Below are 16,332 nucleotides of genomic sequence, written 5' to 3'. Positions count from 1 at the left end.
TGGGAGATCGGAGAGGAGGTTGATACAGTAGTCCAGACGGGATAGGATGAGAGCTTGAACGAGCAGGGTAGCGGTTTGGATGGAGAGGAAAGGGCGGATCTTGGCAATGTTGCGGAGCTGAGACCGGCAGGTTTTGGTGATGGCTTGGATGTGAGGGGTGAACGAGAGAGCGGAGTCGAGGATGACACCAAGGTTGCGGGCTTGTGAGACGGGAAGGATGGTAGTGCCGTCAACAGAGATGGGAAAGTCAGGGAGAGGGCAGGGTTTGGGAGGGAAGACAAGGAGTTCAGCCCAAAGTCACACAGCTGACAACTGGCGGAACTGGGATTTGAACCCACGACCTCTGACTCCAAAGCCCGTGTTCTTTCCACTGAGCCACGCTGCTTCTCACGCTGGGAGAGATACAAGCTAATCAGGTTGGATGTAGTGTGTTGCCCCACATGGGGCTCACAGACTTAATTCACATTTCACAGATGAGGTAACTCAGGCAGAGAAGTGAAGGGACTTGCCCAAGGTCACACAACAGACAGTTGGAATTAGAACCCAGGTCCTTCTGCCTCCCAGGCTAGGGCTCTGTCCACTAAGCCACGCTGCTTCTCTCGAGAAGCAGCGTGGCTCAGTGGAAAGAGCCCAGGCTTTGGAGTCGGTGGTCATGGGTTCAAATCCCAGCTTTGCCACTTGTCAGCTGTGTGACTTTGGGCCGGTCACTTCACTTCTCCGGGCCTCAGTTCCCTCATCTGTAAAATGGGGATGAAGACTGTGAGCCCCACATGGGACAGCCTGATCACCTTGTAACCACCCCAGCACTTAGAACAGTGCCCTGCACAAAGTGCTTAATAAATGCCATTATTATTATTATTAGTGAAAAGAGCATGGGAGTCAGAAGACCTACGTTCTAATCCCAGCTCTGCCACTTGCCTACTGTGTGAACTTGGGCAAATGACTTAAACTTTTTGTGCCTGTTTCCTCATCTGTGAAATGGAGGTTAAATACCTGTTCTCCCTCCTACTTAAAATGGGAGCCCCAGGTGGGACAAGGCCTGGTTTTGACTTGTCTCATATCTCCCCCAGCGCCCACTACTCTGTTCGGTGCAGCGCAAGCTATTAATTATTATTGGAAGGGGAATTTCTACAAGGGCCTGTTAGAAGAAACTCCAGGTGTAAACCCAACCCCTGTAGTTCGGCTGAATTTAGATGTACAATTAGTGAAGGGGGTGACCATGGTGTCACCGTCTGTGGTGAGCCGAGCAGTCCTTCCCCAGTCAGACAACCTGAGAGCTTAGCGTTACCTGGACATCTTCCATCCCTCCAAAGTATAGAGGGATAGAACCAGTCCAACAGGTTGTGCTGGCACCTTTGCTAATAATGCAAATTTTACACACTTTGTCCTCCTGGGAGGCTATGCCGCTCACCCATGCACACCCCGCTCCCGCCCTCAACCTCGGGGGAGGTGTGTTCACACTGTCCCTGCAGGCGACAGCCCACGGGCAGAGGCCTTCGGGCGAGCTAGATTGCGGGCAGACACAGCCTTGTGGAGCGGGCCAGCGCCCAGTACTACCGGTGCCCAGTGCCAACAGTTGTACGCACCAAGAGACCAAACCATTTGCGAACCCCTCTGCTAAGTCTCCCCCAAAGAAAAGAGATGTGGTGAGGGGTGGGGAAGGGACACTTGCTCAGACTACGTCCCCGTTTGCCGGCCCCTCCTAATGTTTCAGTTTGTACTGAAGATGCAAATCCTTCCCCTCTCCAAGGAATCCCCTAGACCCGGTCAAGGAGTCTCCCAGGGTGTCCCCTAGACCTGGTCAGCGTGGTCAAGGAGAGAGCTACCCCTCTTACCTGTCCCGTTCCCACCTTGGACCCCGCAGAAAGCGAGCGGGCATGTAAGGCTGACACGCTGGTAGCCGGGCTGGGGCGGCCGTAGAAGCGACCCAGCGAGCTCCTTAAAGGACAGAACACGTCGACGGTTTCCGACACAGGTTTATTTACACGGTTCCCGGGGGTCAGGTGTCTTATAAAAATACGGCCCGGGGCCCCGCCCCACCCCAGGCCGCCCCCCCGCCGGACTCTACAGACCCGAAGGCTGCTGCAGGGCCGGCCCCCGCTCGCACTCGCCCAGGTCCTCCCCCTCCGCCCTCATGTACATGAGGAACACGGTGACGGTGGCAAAGGTGGCTGCGTTGACGGGGAAGGCCCGCAGGAGCGTGGAGGTCAGGCCCCGCGTGAACACGCGCCAGCCCTCGGCCCGGTAGCTCTTACGCACGCAGTCCAGGATGCCGCTGTACTGCTTGGCCCCCCTCACGCCGTCGGCCTGCAGGCGGGACTTGATGACGTCCACGGGGTAGGTGGACAGCCACGAGACGATGCCGGACATGCCGCCGGCCAGCAGCAGCTTGGGCACCACAAAGCCGTCCTCGAGCTCGCAGCCCAGGGCGCGCGTCAGGCAGTCGTAGGTCAGGAAGTAAAAGCCGAAGCTGGGCGTCTCGCGGATCAGGGTGGACAGCATGCCCGTGTTGATGCCCCGCAGTCCCTCCTGCCGGTAGATCTTCACCAGGCAGTCCAAGGAGTTCTTGTACGTCTTGGCCTTGAGCTTGTACTCGCCGGTGCCCTGCAGCTGCAGGCGCGTCTTGGCCAGCTCCATGGGGCAGCAGATGACACACTGGATGGCGCCCGCGGCCGAGCCCGCCAGGAACTGGTTCAGCGGCGTGTCCTTCCCCAGGGCCCGGATGGCGTTCCCCTGGACGCCGAACACCAGCGCGTTGATGAAGGTCAGCCCCATCATTGGGGAGCCTATGCCCTTGTACAGGCCGAACACCTGGTGGGGGATGGCGGGGGGAAAAGAGGTGTTGATATGGTCCGGGTCCCATCAGCGCAGGGCCACCGGAGCTGGGAGGCCAGGAGAGTGAGGGAAAAACCATAGGAAACACCACCACCATCACAGAAGGAAAGGAAACTCCCTCCAGTCTCTACGCTAGTCGTGGACGGGGAATGTGTCCGTTGATAGCTATATTGTACTCCCCCAAGCACTTAGTACCATGCTCTGCACACAGTAAGTGCTCAATAAATATGATTGAAACTGTCTTCTCTCGTCACCCGTCCCTGATGCTGCTTGCTGTAGCTTTCAGGATGGCTCAGCTCTGATGCATAACTCCTCTTGGGTATGTGGGGGAAGCGCAAGCTCATTGTGGGCAAGGAATATCACGGTTTATTGTTGTATTAGCACTTTCCCAAGCACTTAGTACAGTGCTCTGCACACAGTAAGTGCTTAATACAATCGAATTAATGGTGGGATGTGTGTGTGTGTGTGCACACATGTTGGTGGGGGTGGAAAGGAAATGGATGTGTCAGGATGGCAGAGTACCATTCTCAAAGCTCCAGCTGCCTCGGCAGCCAACATCTCTACCCATCAGGCTGGTTGCTCACGAGCCCGCAATCTTGCTGCTCTGACAAACATAATGTCGTCCGTAAGGCTGAATGGGGGGTGGAGCTGGGCCAGGGTGGCACTGCGTGTACCCAAGATGCTGGGAGTCTTTGCCACCAACTTGGAGCCACGCAACCATGGAGCTGGGGTGGCTTGAGCCAGGAGCTGCTCTCCCTCACGCTAGGTGGCTTGGCCCTTCCTTGGAAGAAGGACAGGCGGGTCTGTGGCGCCAGGGGGGAAATTGACATTTTCCTGGGAACACCAGACCTCTTCCATCCGGCCCCCAGGAGTGAGTGAGGAAGCGCAGTAGGGATCCGGCCACCCCAACCCGGCGGCAGCAGGGTTTGTCCAACAGGGGCAGAGACCCCATGCCTCCGCAGCCCTAGAGGGTGTCCTCTCACGGGACCCGACTGGATTCTCGAAAGTGCTTAGTATAGTGCTCTGCACAATAAGTACTCCATAAATACTACTGGTTGATTGCTCATGCAAAGCCATTTACTCTACTCTGGTGCCTAGTGGGGACCACTCCAGGCCAGGTGCCTTCCCCAGCTCCTTCAACGAATTGGGAAGGGGTGGGGAGTTGCATGAGCACTGAAGCAGCTCTTCTCAAACCAATCTATTCATTGGGTCTCGCTCTCACTGCCAAACTCCTGCTCACATCCCCGCCTTATGCCTAGAACTATTTGCCTGTTAAGATGCAGCAGACCACTTCCCTACCCCGGCTTCTAAGGCACTGATGAAATCATATCTCCTCCAGGAGGCCTCCCCTGATCAGCCTTCATCTTCCCCCTCTATCTTAGCCACCACCCCCGGCTATCACTTCAGCACTTCCACATCCCTGACAGACCCGGGCAATCACCTCTTTCTGTACCACTTTTCTTCCTTTCATCCTTCTCCTCTACTGTTTCCTCCTACCTGTAACTTATTTTAGTGTGTCTCCCCCAGTTGACTGCAAGCTCCATTAAGAAGGCAGCCATCGTGGCTACTGACTATTATTCTATCCAGAAGCTTAGTACGGCGTTCTGTATAGAGAAAGTGCTCAATCCTATTGATTCCCCATCTCCTGCTAGCCTCTCTCCTTGGTTCTTCCTAGAGGAAACAAGGCCTGATGGGTTGGGGAGAGGGGAGAACCTAAAAATGGAGACTCCGTTATACTCACTCCAACAGCTACAGTGTCTGCTTTTGCCCCTTTTTTCCTCCCTCCCTCCACCATACCCACTGGCCTCTGCTCCCAGGACCCAAGTCCCCCCCTCGGTACCCAGGGGACTACGAACGAGGCAGGAAACTCAGCTCTCCGTTATCCACGCTAATTGTGGAAAGAGATGAGATACAGTGTGGCCTAGCGGATAGCGCACGGGCCCAAGAGTCAGAAATACCTGGCTTCTAAATCCTGCCTCTGCCACCTGTCTGCTGTGTGACTTGGGCTAATCACTTCACTCCTCCGGGCCTCAGTATCCTAATTTATAAAATGGGGAGCCCGACATGGCCCAGTGACATGTGGGACATGGACTGTGTCCAACCTGATTAGCTTGCATCTACCCCAGAGCCTGGCACGTAGTAAGTGCTTAACAAATATCATAAGACAAAAAAGGGGCTGACAGGCTAGCATGTGGCTAGAGAAGCTTCCTGAGCCCCAGAAGCAGGGAGAAACTGGGGGTGCTCTTGAGGGGAGAAGAGGGGGGTTGCTATAGAATTGACAGCTGGGACAGCCAAATGAAAAAGTTCTACCTGCCCCAGAAAAATCAGCTCGCAGATACTTTAAAGTTAATCGCGTCAGGAAGTTAAAAAGCTCTTTCTGTCTCCGAGAGAACCACGGCCCCACCTGCCCCCGACGAGGTACTTACGCTCTCCTGCTTGACAATCGACTGGAAGCAGTGGAAGGTCCCTCGATAGAGAGGCCTCTCTACATTCTGGACTTGCAAGCGGACCTAGAACAAGAGCCTACGGTGAAGAGGGGCAGAATGGCGCTGGGGCACCAGCTCTCCTGACTCCCCCGTCCTCTGCACGGGTGACCAGACCCCCCGAGGGCAGCGGCGGAGGGTGGAGTGTGTTGCGCGGGCGGCCGCTCAGAGTGCAGGCAGGGCACAGTGTGAGCCTGGGGCATGTGCCCGGGTGGGCGGAGGGGGGTGGCGGGGGAGCAGGCTGAAGGCTAGATCTGCGGTGGAGAGGGGCATCTCTGAGCTCTCCCTCCCTGTCCCCTCCCACCCGCCCACTCCAACCTTGCATCGGGCGGCGACGGGATGCTTGGCACCCAGGGACGCCGGAGGCATTCCGGAAGGGGTGTGGGGAGACAGAAGGAGTTGTAGGGGACCGGCGGCTTGGCTTTCCGCCTTCGCTTCAGGAGGGAAGGGGGCTTGCGGTGCCTAATGGGTAAGGCAGAGTGGTTAGCCCTGTAACTGCCGGCTAAGGCAAGGGCCGGGCCTTCCCCACGAAGCAGCAGAAGCTTCCTCCTTATAACTCCATTTCCGGTAGGGGCCGGTCCTCTCTCCTTTTACTGGAGAGATGCTGAGGGCCTTAAGCCCCGTACATACACTACACTACAGGTGGGAAGTGGTACACGAGGGACAGCAGGGTTTGAGTCCCAGCTCTGCCTCAACCCTGCTTGGGTGACCTCGGGCAAGTCCCTTAGCCGCTCCCTGCTTTCGTTCTACCCATCTGTAAAACTGGGGAGGGTACCACTTGCCTCTGCCTCTCCCCACCGCACAGGGATGTTGGGAGGAATATACGAGATGATAGATGTGAAGTGTTTTGGGACAATAAAAACACTCTACAAAAACAAGGTATTAAATACAGTCTCTCCCCCCTCCCGCCCCAAATAATAATAACAATAATAATGGTATTTGTTAAGCGCTTACTACGTGCAAAGCACTGTTCTAAGCGCTGGGGTGGTTACAAGGTGATCAGGTTGTCCCATGGGGGCTCACAGTTTTAATCCCCATTTTGCAGACGAGGTAACTGAGGCACAGAGAAGTTAAGTGACTTGCCCAAAGTCACACAGCCGACGGTGGAGTCGGGATTTGAACCCATGACCTCTGACTCCAAAGCCCGTGCTCTTTCCACTGAGCCACGCTGCTTCTCAATTATGAAACGAGATCATTAAACGGGCCCCAGGGAGGGTGGCTCTGCCAGTCCTCGGGGCACCAAAGCCCAGGGCAAGAAAACCGGGCTCCCGGCATGTGGTTTCACTAACCCAGCCGTCAAAGCCTCATCCCCAGCTGCCATTGCCGGGGCTATTTCGCCCCTAACTGTGGATCTATTTAGGCCAATCTGGGGGACTTCACCCTGAACGCCCTCTTCCACAGGGAAATGCAATGGAGATACCATGTGAGCACACGCCGAGTTCATGCCAGCACGCATGAACCCGGGGACCGGGTGCAAGTGGAACCGGAGCCATCCGATCCCCCGCCGACGGCCACGTGCAAGCCAGCCCTCCGAAGTCTTAAAAAGAAGGAAGCCGGCCGGGAGTCGCCGCTCACGGGTGGCGAGCTCTCGAGCGGGAGGTGGGAAGGCGGGGGGGACGTGTGACTGGGATTTATGAAACAGACCGCGGCAAAGCTGCTAGAATTAAACCAAAGCAAGGCCCCGCCACGGGGAAGCTGGCACCGCCCTCATCTGACGCACACGCAGCTCAGACCCACGGAGGACAGGCCTCTCGGGATCCGGGTACTTGGTATTTCGATTAAGACCACCTCGATGAGTCAAACTGTAATTAATGTGCCAATTTCCCGGACAGTGATGGTGACCCACCCCTCTCCCCCTACCCCGATTTCCCGATCGGACACCTTATTCAACAGCTGTAAGGCGGAGCCCCCGATCAGAAGCCCTCATGCTCGCTTTCCTGTCAGCTCACCGCCCCCGGGACCCTCCCCCTCATCCCCCAGCCCATTCCTACCCACGTGACGGCGATCTCTGCTCGTCTGGGAGGCCATGGGGACGGACGGGCAGCGGGACAGCCAATGGACTATCCGGGGAGGGGCTGGAATTTGGAGGGAGACTCGTTGCTGCCACGGGCCAGTCAATCCCGTCCCAGGCCGGCAGCTCGGTGATGTCGAGGTGGGGGTGGGCGGGGGGCAGGGGGCATGTTGGCGACCCAGCTGGCGGTCGGGAAGGGCCTCTGGCGACCGACATGCCGGAGGAGAAAGCCGCATTTCCGACCCCACCCCTTCCGCAGAGAATCCTCCCCCTGCGAGAGAGCCCGAAGGCTAATCGATCGTGTGGCAGAAGGCTGTTGGGGAGTGATGGGGAGGTGGGGGGTGAGGCGGACAAAGGGCAGAGGCTGGACTGTGCGTGGTTCCATCGCTTTGTACTGGGACGAATCACACATTTTGGGGCAAATCGAGACTGAGAGAAACAGAAGGGTTCACCTGGTCTATACTTACTAGGTAACTCTCCGTGATGAGGCTTTGTCTGTCATCTACAACAAAGTAACACTTTTGCTGTTAATGAAGACAGCCCCTGGCTCAGAAAGTAAAGGCAGTTAAAAGCAACAAAGCAAATTTTCAACATCACATCAAAACAAGACTGGGGGAGGGGGGAGAGGGCGGGGAGGGGTGGCAGCCCTCTCAGGGCAGGAGAGGAGAACGTCATTCCTCTCTGCTACTGAAACACTCTCCTTCCAGTTGTCCTCAGCCCCTGTCTTCTTCTCCCACGTCCCCTGGAGCCCCCATCCCATTCCTCCCGGTCTCGGCTGGAGCATCCAACCGAGCGAGGTCCCTGACAGACCTTTCGGGGTGTGTGGGGAAGAGGAGGAGGGGGGCAAGGAAACATTCCTCGTCTTGAGCGAACTGCCCTTTCCGCTTCAGCAAGTCACGAACTCATTTCCAAGTTGGGCTGCACAAGAAACCACTAGAATGAGAAAGCGCCCCTCCTGTTCAGGACAGCGGGAAGATGGGACAAAAAGAAATCCACCCTGCCCGGCCGGGCGCACTTCACTTCCGTCGGGAACTCCCCTCGCCAAATCACGCAACGTGGAACTGCTCCGATTTCACCTGCCGATTATGAAACCCTCGACTGGAATCACTTGGCTAGATGGTAAGCATCCTGAGGGCGGGCCTTGGGTCCTTCACCTCTGCCACGCTCACCCAAAGATGCCCTACACACTCCAGGCACCCGGTACGGTGCTCTGCCCGCTGGTCGGCTCTTCATAAACAGGAATGACTGATTCTCCTAGCTCTGCCTTTCGGTCCTAGCTAGCTCTCTGGAAAACTGGGTCACCTTTCTTTGCTGTGCGATGGGCTCCCTGTCCTATCTACCAAGGAGCTGGATTCGGTTGTTCTAGCGTAGCCTACATTTCACTACAGTTACAGCCAGAAGAGGACCCAGAGCAGTTTAGAGGAGGCTCTCCCCTTGTCACCTCACCAACTGCACCGAAGCAGGTCAGATGTGCCGATCCCTGAACCGCTTTCTTCCTCACTCACCCCGGAGCTCCGCTGCTCTATACTGCATTCTCCCAAATGCTCAGTACAGTGCTCTGCACACAGTAAGGGCTCCATAAATACCTTCGACTGGCTGACTGACAGGCCACCGTGATTTGGTTTCCAGAGGCCAACCCGCCCCGTCCGTCGCCCGGCTAGTCGGTGAGGCTGTGGGGGGTGGGAGGGGCGGTTCTGAGGAGGCAGCAGCATTAGGAGAAGCTAGGCAGCGCCGAGTGGTTTTGGCGGCGTCTGGGAGCTGTTCACGTTAGTTGTGTGAGAAACAAGAGAGCGGAAGCTCTCGGATTATTAAGCAAGCACAGCATTCTTCTCCCACCCCCGAAGGGCACTTGGCTTCACTCAAATTTCAAAGGGTGAGGGGCGGGGCGCTGTAGATACAAAACCCCGCGGATCGGGACATTTTTTAAGCGTCCCTTATTAGCGAGACGTCCTCTGCAGGTGCCTTGTTGGGGCCGGTTAAAGAAAAAAAGAAAATCACTGTAATCCTCGAAGAAATAGACTGGAAACCTCAAAGCATATATAGCACTCCTTGGGACTTAAAACTCAGCGTGTTCTGGCTTACAGAGGTAGAGATGAAAGGTCTGAGATGATCTTCATTTGCCACGTTGTATCTAATTCCCCTAAAGCGCTTAAGAGCGTGAAAGATCTTTGATTCTCATCAAATCGGCATTCCCAGTTCCAGCAGGCTTGAGGAAAATGACGGGCAATGTTAAGCTTTGGGATACCCAACCAGTGGAGGGACGGGGACTTTAAACGTACAAATGGTCATACAGATGGTCAATCCGAGGTGTCTGAGTGGTCCCAGGAGGCCCCTCGCCAATGGACTTCTGACTGGGCCGAGTCCACCGAATGCATGTGGACACTTGTTATTTTGCCATTCCCCTTCAGAGGGCTCAGAAAAGACCTCAGGAAGCACGGTGCACTGACGACAGTTTGAAAAGCGAGTACTCTGATTTCAAAGCCCATCCCCCGGCGCCCCACCCAAGCGATGATTCGAAACCAAGACCGACTCTCCACTCGCCCCTTTTAGATCAGCACTGGCTGAGGGTCCAGCTATGAAACCCACCTTAACGGTGTCAAATGGATGTCCCACGAGCACACCTGCGGCACCTGGGGAAACAGAAACATGTGTGAGGCTTGGAGAAGAGGACACTTCTTCCTCGATCCAAGCCCCTCTGGTCTGGACCACAGCCTCCTCTATGGAGAGATCTCCACTTGCCTGGTCCGGGTGGAGAAGGTCAGCCAAGCTGAGAAGGGGCCCTAGGCATCCTGCTCCCTTCAATCAATCAATCAATCGTATTTATTGAGCGCTTACTGTGTGCAGAGCACTGTACTAAGCTCTTGGGAAGTACAAGTTGGCAACATATAGAGACAGTCCCTACCCAACAGTGGGCTCACAGTCTAAAAGAGTGGGCTCACAGTCTAAAAGCCTTCACTCGCCCGCTCGGACCCCTGGGGATCCCAGACTTGACCAGGAACGCAGGCCGGGAGGCTAGGTAAGATCTGTACTAGCCCCCTGTCTGGATGAGAACTGATCTTCCTCTGCTGAGAAACCACAGGGAGAAGTCTCAACTCAGAGCCGCAGGGAGAGATACACAAAACCTACCAGCAAGGTGTAATGATAAGAATGATAATTGTGGTATTAGTTAAGGGCTTCCTATGTACTAAGCACTGGGGTAAATACAAAATAATCACGGCCCACATGCGACTCTCGGTGAGTGGAAGGGAGAACAAACAGGTATTGAATCCTCATTTTGCGGAAAAGGGAACTGAGGCACAGAGAAGTTTGACAGGCCTGGGTTCTTTCCTCTAGGCTATGCTGCTTAAGCAGTGAGGAACAGAGATGGAACCCACAGGGGACAGATTCCAGATCCCGGGTCAGCTAATCACATCTTCCCTCCGTGCCCCCCCACCCCTATGCCATTTCAATCAATCATCAATCAATGGTATTTATTGAACATTTACTGCGTAAAGAGCACTGTTCTAGGCACTTGGGAGAGTAAAATACAACAGAGTCGGTGATACGTTCCCTGCCCACAAGCTTACAGAAAACCAGGGACCACCGTGACTGGCAGCTGAGTGTCCCCTCAGGGGCTCGGAAGACCCCAGGCGCAGATTAACAGGCTCTCAGCCCTGCCCCACCCGGATCCCAGGACTCCCCCCAGCTCCAGGGCAACAGATGGCATGGGGAGGGGTGACAGTGTGGGCAGCGAATGTGTCTGTTTGTTGTTATACTGTACTCCCCAAGTGCTTAGTACAGTGCTTTGCACACAGCAAGCACTCAATAAATATGATTGAATGAATGAATGGTGGCCGTTTCTCGGTGGCGGCTGCGGAAAGGAGAGATGGGAGGTGAAAGGAGGTTGTACAAAAACCCCAGTGAGAAGGTCTTGGCAGAACCATGGCCTCCAGGGCCGGCTCAGCGCTGAATCACTCCTTGGAGGGCTTGCCAAGCCCGGGGAGCGGATCACGGGCCAGCAGTGCCTAAATAAATACGTGGGTGACGCTCGAGGGAAAAGACAGAATAAGGTCACAGTCAGAAGCCTGGAGCAGAGGAGGGCGTGGGGCTCCTCAAAGCCCAAACTTCATCCCCTTATGATCCCTCAGCCCACACGCCCGTCCAAGCTTTCGTGTTCGCCTCTAGGACCGCAGATTGGAAACCCTGTTTTGTATGGAAGGAATGCTCCTGTAAAGAGCATTATGCAGACCGTAAGCTCGTTAAGGGCAGGGGACGTATTTGCTAATTCTGTTGCATTATACTCTCCCGAGCAATCAGTACAGTGCTCTGCACATTGTAAGTGCTCAATAAATACCACCGATAGATTGATTGATTGATGGGAGAGAGAAGGGAGGGGCTTCCCCTCCCAGTGAGGAAGCCAAGTGGGTTTGCCTTGTGTTTTTAGCTTCTTTGGTGGGGAAGGAAAAATGGATAGGGGTGACCTGAGCTGCAGCACAGGATGGGGAGGGAAGGAAAAACGGACAGGGGCGACCTGAGCTGCAGCACAGGATGGGGAGGGAAGGAGATGCCGGTGCTTTAAACAGCTCCTAGATGATGTGAAGGAGGCGCCGGAGATGATGTTGAGATCACACCCTACACAGACCAGCCCATGCTGGGTTCACAGAACGGGCCCGCCCCGGCCGTCCCACCTGCCTAGCTGGGCCAGGGGAGGGAGGACCAGGAAGGAGATTCATCTCCAGGGTTATTAATGGTTTCCCGGATCATGATAAGCCACTCCCTCTCCCTCCACCCATTTTGTTCTCTCCCCTTTCGGGTATGGTGGGGCCAGGCCCCGGGCCTCACCAGTTTTCCCCGGAATATCCCATACTGGAGGACAGAGCGGTCCCTCAGGTAGTGCCAGACAGTACACCTAGGTCTGGGCCTGGAGGGGAGGGGAAGACTCCCAAGACCCACTGCACCCTCATTTCCCCCTCTGGACTGTCTTCTCAGGCTCACGGCCAGTTTGCAATCATGCAACGGGCCCTCAAACTGCAGCAGGCTGCACGATGCACAGAGAGCATGGTTTGGGGGGTTGGGGTGGGGTTAACCAGTAGCTCCCTTAGGTGCTGTGTTTCTGCTCCCTAGACAGGGAGGGAGAGCCCATCTTTTCTCACTCTCTGCCTCCCAAAACCCACCTTGTTCCCTGCCTCCAGTGGGAGAGGAAAAGGGGAAGGTTGAGGAAAAGGAAGGGTGGGTGGGTGGGTGGGAGAGAGAGGGAGGGGGAGAGAGAGAGAGAGAGAGAGAGAGAGAGAGAGAGAGAGAGAGAGAGAGAGAGAGAGAGAGAGAGATTGTACCCAGCTAGAGATCAGGTGAGGAAAAAAAGTTGGGGGTGGAGCGGGGTGTTCCAGCTTACAAGGAAAGACGTTTCCATCTGTGTTTTTCAGGATGTTGGACATTCTGCTCCCAACCTGCCCCTTCACAAACTGCCTGAGGCAGAATCCCCAGCTCTGCCTTTCCAAGCGGGGTCTGGGGTGGGAATTCTAAGCATCCCTGGGGGAGGCGGTGGGTTCCTTCACTAAGGGAGGGGCAGAGGCTGAAGCTCAACCTGGGGCAGGGGCATTCATTCCTTCAATCGTACTGATGGAGCGCTTACTGGGTGCAGAGCACTGTACTAAGCGCTTGGGAAGTACAATTCGGCAACAGATAGAAACGGTCCCTAGCCACCAACGGGCTCCGACCCTCTCCGGCTCTATTGTTACGGTCCCGGCCAGGCCGGGCTCCCCCTTGGGGGCCGCGGGCTGGAGGAAACCCGAGCCGAGGCTCCGCTAGCCGGGCCCCTCCCCCGGCCCCTGCCCCCCGGGAAGACCCCCCCCCCCGCCCCCCCCCGGCTGGGGGGCCGCTTCCTTACAGAGTGGCTCCCCTCCCGCGCCGCCCGATTTCCTCCCCCGACTCTCTACTCGCCCCTTACATTCCTCCCGTCCGAGGACTCCGTCTCCAATCTCCTCCTCCCCTCTCTTCGACAGCCGGTTTCCATCCCGGAGCCTCCCCCCTACCCACCCCCGCCCGATTTCTCTGTCTTCCCCCTCCCCCGACCAAGTTCTGTCCCCCCCATCGCCGCCCAATTTCTCTGTCCCCCCCACCGCCGCCCAATTTCTCTGTCCCCCCCACCGCCGCCCAATTTCTGTCTCGCTTCCACCTCCGCTCACTTTCTCCGCCTCCCCCCACCCAATTTCTGTCTCCCCCCACCCAAATTTCCGTCTCCCCCGTCCCAATTTCTGTCTCCCCCTCACCTCCGCCCACTCTCTGCCTCCCCCCGTCCCAATTTCTGTCTCCCCCTCACCTCCGTCCACTTTGCCTCCCCCCACCCAAATCTCTGTCTCCCCCTCACCTCCGCCCACTTTCTCTGCCTTCCCCCACCCAATTTCCGTCTCCCCCTCACCTCCGCCCAATTTCTCTGCCTCCCCCTACCCAATTTGTCTCCCCCTCACCTCCATCCACTCTCTGCCTCCCCCCACCCGATTTCCGTCTCCCCCTCACCTCCGCCCAATTTCTCTGCCTCCCCCTACCCAATTTGTCTCCCCCTCACCTCCGCCCACTCTCTGCCTCCCCCCGCCCCAATTTCTGTCTCCCCCTCACCTCCGCCCACTTTCTCTGCCCCCCCCAATTTCACTGCCTCCCACCTCCGCCCAATTTGTCTCCCCCTCACCTCCGCCCACTTTCTGCCTCCCCCGTCCCACTTTCTCTGCCTCCCCCCACCCAATTCCTGTGTCCCCTCACCTCCGCCCACTTTCTCTGCCTCCCCCCACCCAACTTCTGTCTCCCCCTCACCTCCGCCCACTCTCTCTGCCTCCCCGCACCCAACTTCTGTCTCCCCCTCACCTCCGCCCACTTTCTCTGCCTCCCCCCACCCAATTCCTGTGTCCCCTCACCTCCGCCCACTCTCTCTGCCTCCCCCCACCCAATTTCTCTGTCTCCCCCTCACCTCCGCCCACTTTCTCTGCCTCTCCCTACCCAATTTGTCTCCCCCACCTCCGCCCACTCTCTCTGCCTCCCCCCACCCAATTTCTCTGTCTCCCCCTCACCTCCGCCCACTTTCTCCGCCTCCCTCCATCCAATTTCTGCCTCCCCCTCCCCTCCGCCCGATTTCTCCGCCTCCCCCTCCCCTCCACCCAATTTCTCTCCCCCCCCCCCCCCCCCCCCCAGGCCCCGGTTCCTTACCCCCGACGCATCCCGCCAGAAAGTCGAGCGCCATGGCCAGTCTCTTCTTCCTCCTCCTCGTCCTCGTGGTCCTCCACCGGCCCCGGGGCGGCCCGAGCGCCCAGACGTGGCTGGCCGGCCTTCCTTCCTTCCTTCTTCCTTTCCTTCCTTCCTTCCTTCCTTCCTTCCCTCCCCGCGGCGGGCGGGCGGTCTGCCCGTCGGTCCGGCCCTCTCTCTCTCTCCCTCTCTCCCTCCCTCCCTCCCTCCCTCCTCCGCCCCGGGCCTCTCCGCCGCCTCGTGGGGTTTCGCTGGGTTTTGCTGGGGTTTCTTTCTTTTTTTAGGCAAATGAAGGAACAAGGAAGAGTCGGTACCCGGCGGGGCCGCTCGGCGCTCCCCTCGGCGCTCCTCTCGGCTCCGGGGTGCCCGGCGCGGGGTGCGGGCGGAGGGGCGGGCGGGCGGGCGGGCGGACCGGAGGGAGGACGCCCGGGCGGACCGCGGGGGGGACGGACGGCAGGGCCGCGGGCGGGGAGGGGAGGGGAGGGGAGCGCCGCGTCCAATCAGAGGGCCAGCTCCGGACAACGCCCCGGCCGGCCGCCGGAGCCTCGGGAGCCGATTGGCCGGCGGGGAGGGGGCGGGGCCCGGCGGGACGAGCGGGAGGCCGAGCCGGCGGACAAAGGCTCCCGGGCGGCTGCCGGGACGGAGGAAGGCCCGGAGCCGGATCGGGTTCCGGAGCCGGAGCCGGATCCGAATCGGAATCCGTCCCGGGCCTTAACTGGGCGCTCGGGCCCCGAGGCGCTCGACGACTCCCCCTGGTGGTTGGCGTGGACGCCTTTTGTGCACCTGGTGGCCCACGCCTTTAGACCCCTCCCACCCCGGACACAAGCATCACCACGGCGACAAACACAATATGTCCCTGCTGCTGCTGATGATGATGGTATTTGGTAAGCGCTTACTATGTGCCCACTGGGGGGTAGGGACCGTCTCTAGATGTTGCCAACTTGTACCTCCCAAGCGCTTAGTCCAGTGCTCTGCACACAGTAAGCACTCGATAAATACGATTGATTGATTAGGGACTGTCTCTATATGTAGCCAACTTGTACTCCCCAAGCGCTTAGTACAATGCCCTGCACGCAGTAAGCGCTCGATAAATACGATTGATTGATTGATTGATTAGGGACCGTCTCTAGATGTTGCCAAGTTGTACCTCCCAAGCGCTTAGTACAGTGCTCTGCACACAGTAAGCGCTCGATAAATACGATTGATTGATTGATTGATTAGGGACCGTCTCTAGATGTTGCCAACTTGTACTCCCCAAGCGCTTAGTACAGTGCTCTGCACACAGTAAGCGCTCCATAAATACGATTCATTGATTGATTGATTAGGGACCGTCTCTAGATGTTGCCAACTTGTACTTCCCAAGCGCTTAGTACAGTGCTCTGCACACAGTAAGCGCTCGATAAATGCGATTGATTGATTGATTAGGGATCATCTCTAGATGTTGCCAACTTGTACCTCCCAAGCGCTTAGTCCAGTGCTCTGCACACAGTAAGCGCTCAATAAATACGATTGATTGATTAGGGACCGTCTCTATATGTTACCAGCTTGTACTTCCCAAGCGCTTAGTACAGTGCTCTGCACACAGTAAGCGCTCAATAAATACGATTGAATGAATGAATGCCAAGTACTGTTTTTTAAATGGCATTTATTAAGCGCTTACTATGTGCAAAACACCGTCCTAAGCGCTGGGGAGGTTACAAGGTGACCAGGCGGTCCCACAGGGGGCTCACTGACTTCACCCCCATTTTACAGATGAGGGAACTGAGGCACAGAGACTTGCCCAAAGTCACA

General features: G+C 57.0%; 1 protein-coding gene across 4 annotated transcripts; it reads right to left on the bottom strand.

Annotated features, from left to right (window-relative positions):
- Positions 1 to 2,058: 2,058 nt before the first annotated feature.
- On the bottom strand, positions 2,059 to 14,705 carry SLC25A29 (solute carrier family 25 member 29). Of its 4 annotated transcripts, XM_038766488.1 has the most exons (7): positions 14,506 to 14,704; positions 9,916 to 9,959; positions 7,797 to 7,831; positions 7,310 to 7,393; positions 6,739 to 6,855; positions 5,262 to 5,345; positions 2,059 to 2,811 (listed from the first exon to the last, which is right to left on the bottom strand). In XM_038766488.1, the coding sequence occupies exons 5-7, from the start codon at positions 6,772 to 6,774 to the stop codon at positions 2,065 to 2,067; spliced, it is 867 nt and encodes a 288-aa protein (XP_038622416.1). In that variant the 5' UTR covers positions 6,775 to 6,855; positions 7,310 to 7,393; positions 7,797 to 7,831; positions 9,916 to 9,959; positions 14,506 to 14,704; the 3' UTR covers positions 2,059 to 2,064. The 4 variants fall into 4 exon arrangements, with proteins under 4 accessions (XP_038622416.1, XP_038622497.1, XP_038622337.1 ...); XM_038766569.1 differs by having other exon boundaries at positions 7,310 to 7,831; XM_038766409.1 differs by lacking the exons at positions 6,739 to 6,855; positions 7,310 to 7,393; positions 7,797 to 7,831 and having other exon boundaries at positions 14,506 to 14,705.
- Positions 14,706 to 16,332: the final 1,627 nt, after the last annotated feature.

The sequence above is a fragment of the Tachyglossus aculeatus genome, chromosome 1 (genome assembly GCF_015852505.1).
Source record: "Tachyglossus aculeatus isolate mTacAcu1 chromosome 1, mTacAcu1.pri, whole genome shotgun sequence".
Classification (NCBI taxonomy): Eukaryota; Metazoa; Chordata; class Mammalia; order Monotremata; family Tachyglossidae; genus Tachyglossus; species Tachyglossus aculeatus.
This window is presented reverse-complemented; position numbering and strand designations above follow the sequence as displayed.

What these genes read in the sequence shown, in the direction of transcription:
- SLC25A29 (XM_038766409.1), bottom strand. Translation starts at nt 14,539, where the DNA reads ATGGCGCTCGACTTTCTGGCGGGATGCGTCGGGG. An exon ending in TCTGGCGGGATGCGTCGGGG is followed by an intron (nt 9,960 to 14,505) that starts GTAAGGAACCGG and finishes CTGTTTCCCCAG; the next exon opens with GTGCCGCAGGTGTGCTCGTG. An exon ending in CGATTGTCAAGCAGGAGAGC is followed by an intron (nt 2,812 to 5,261) that starts GTAAGTACCTCG and finishes ATCCCCCACCAG; the next exon opens with GTGTTCGGCCTGTACAAGGG.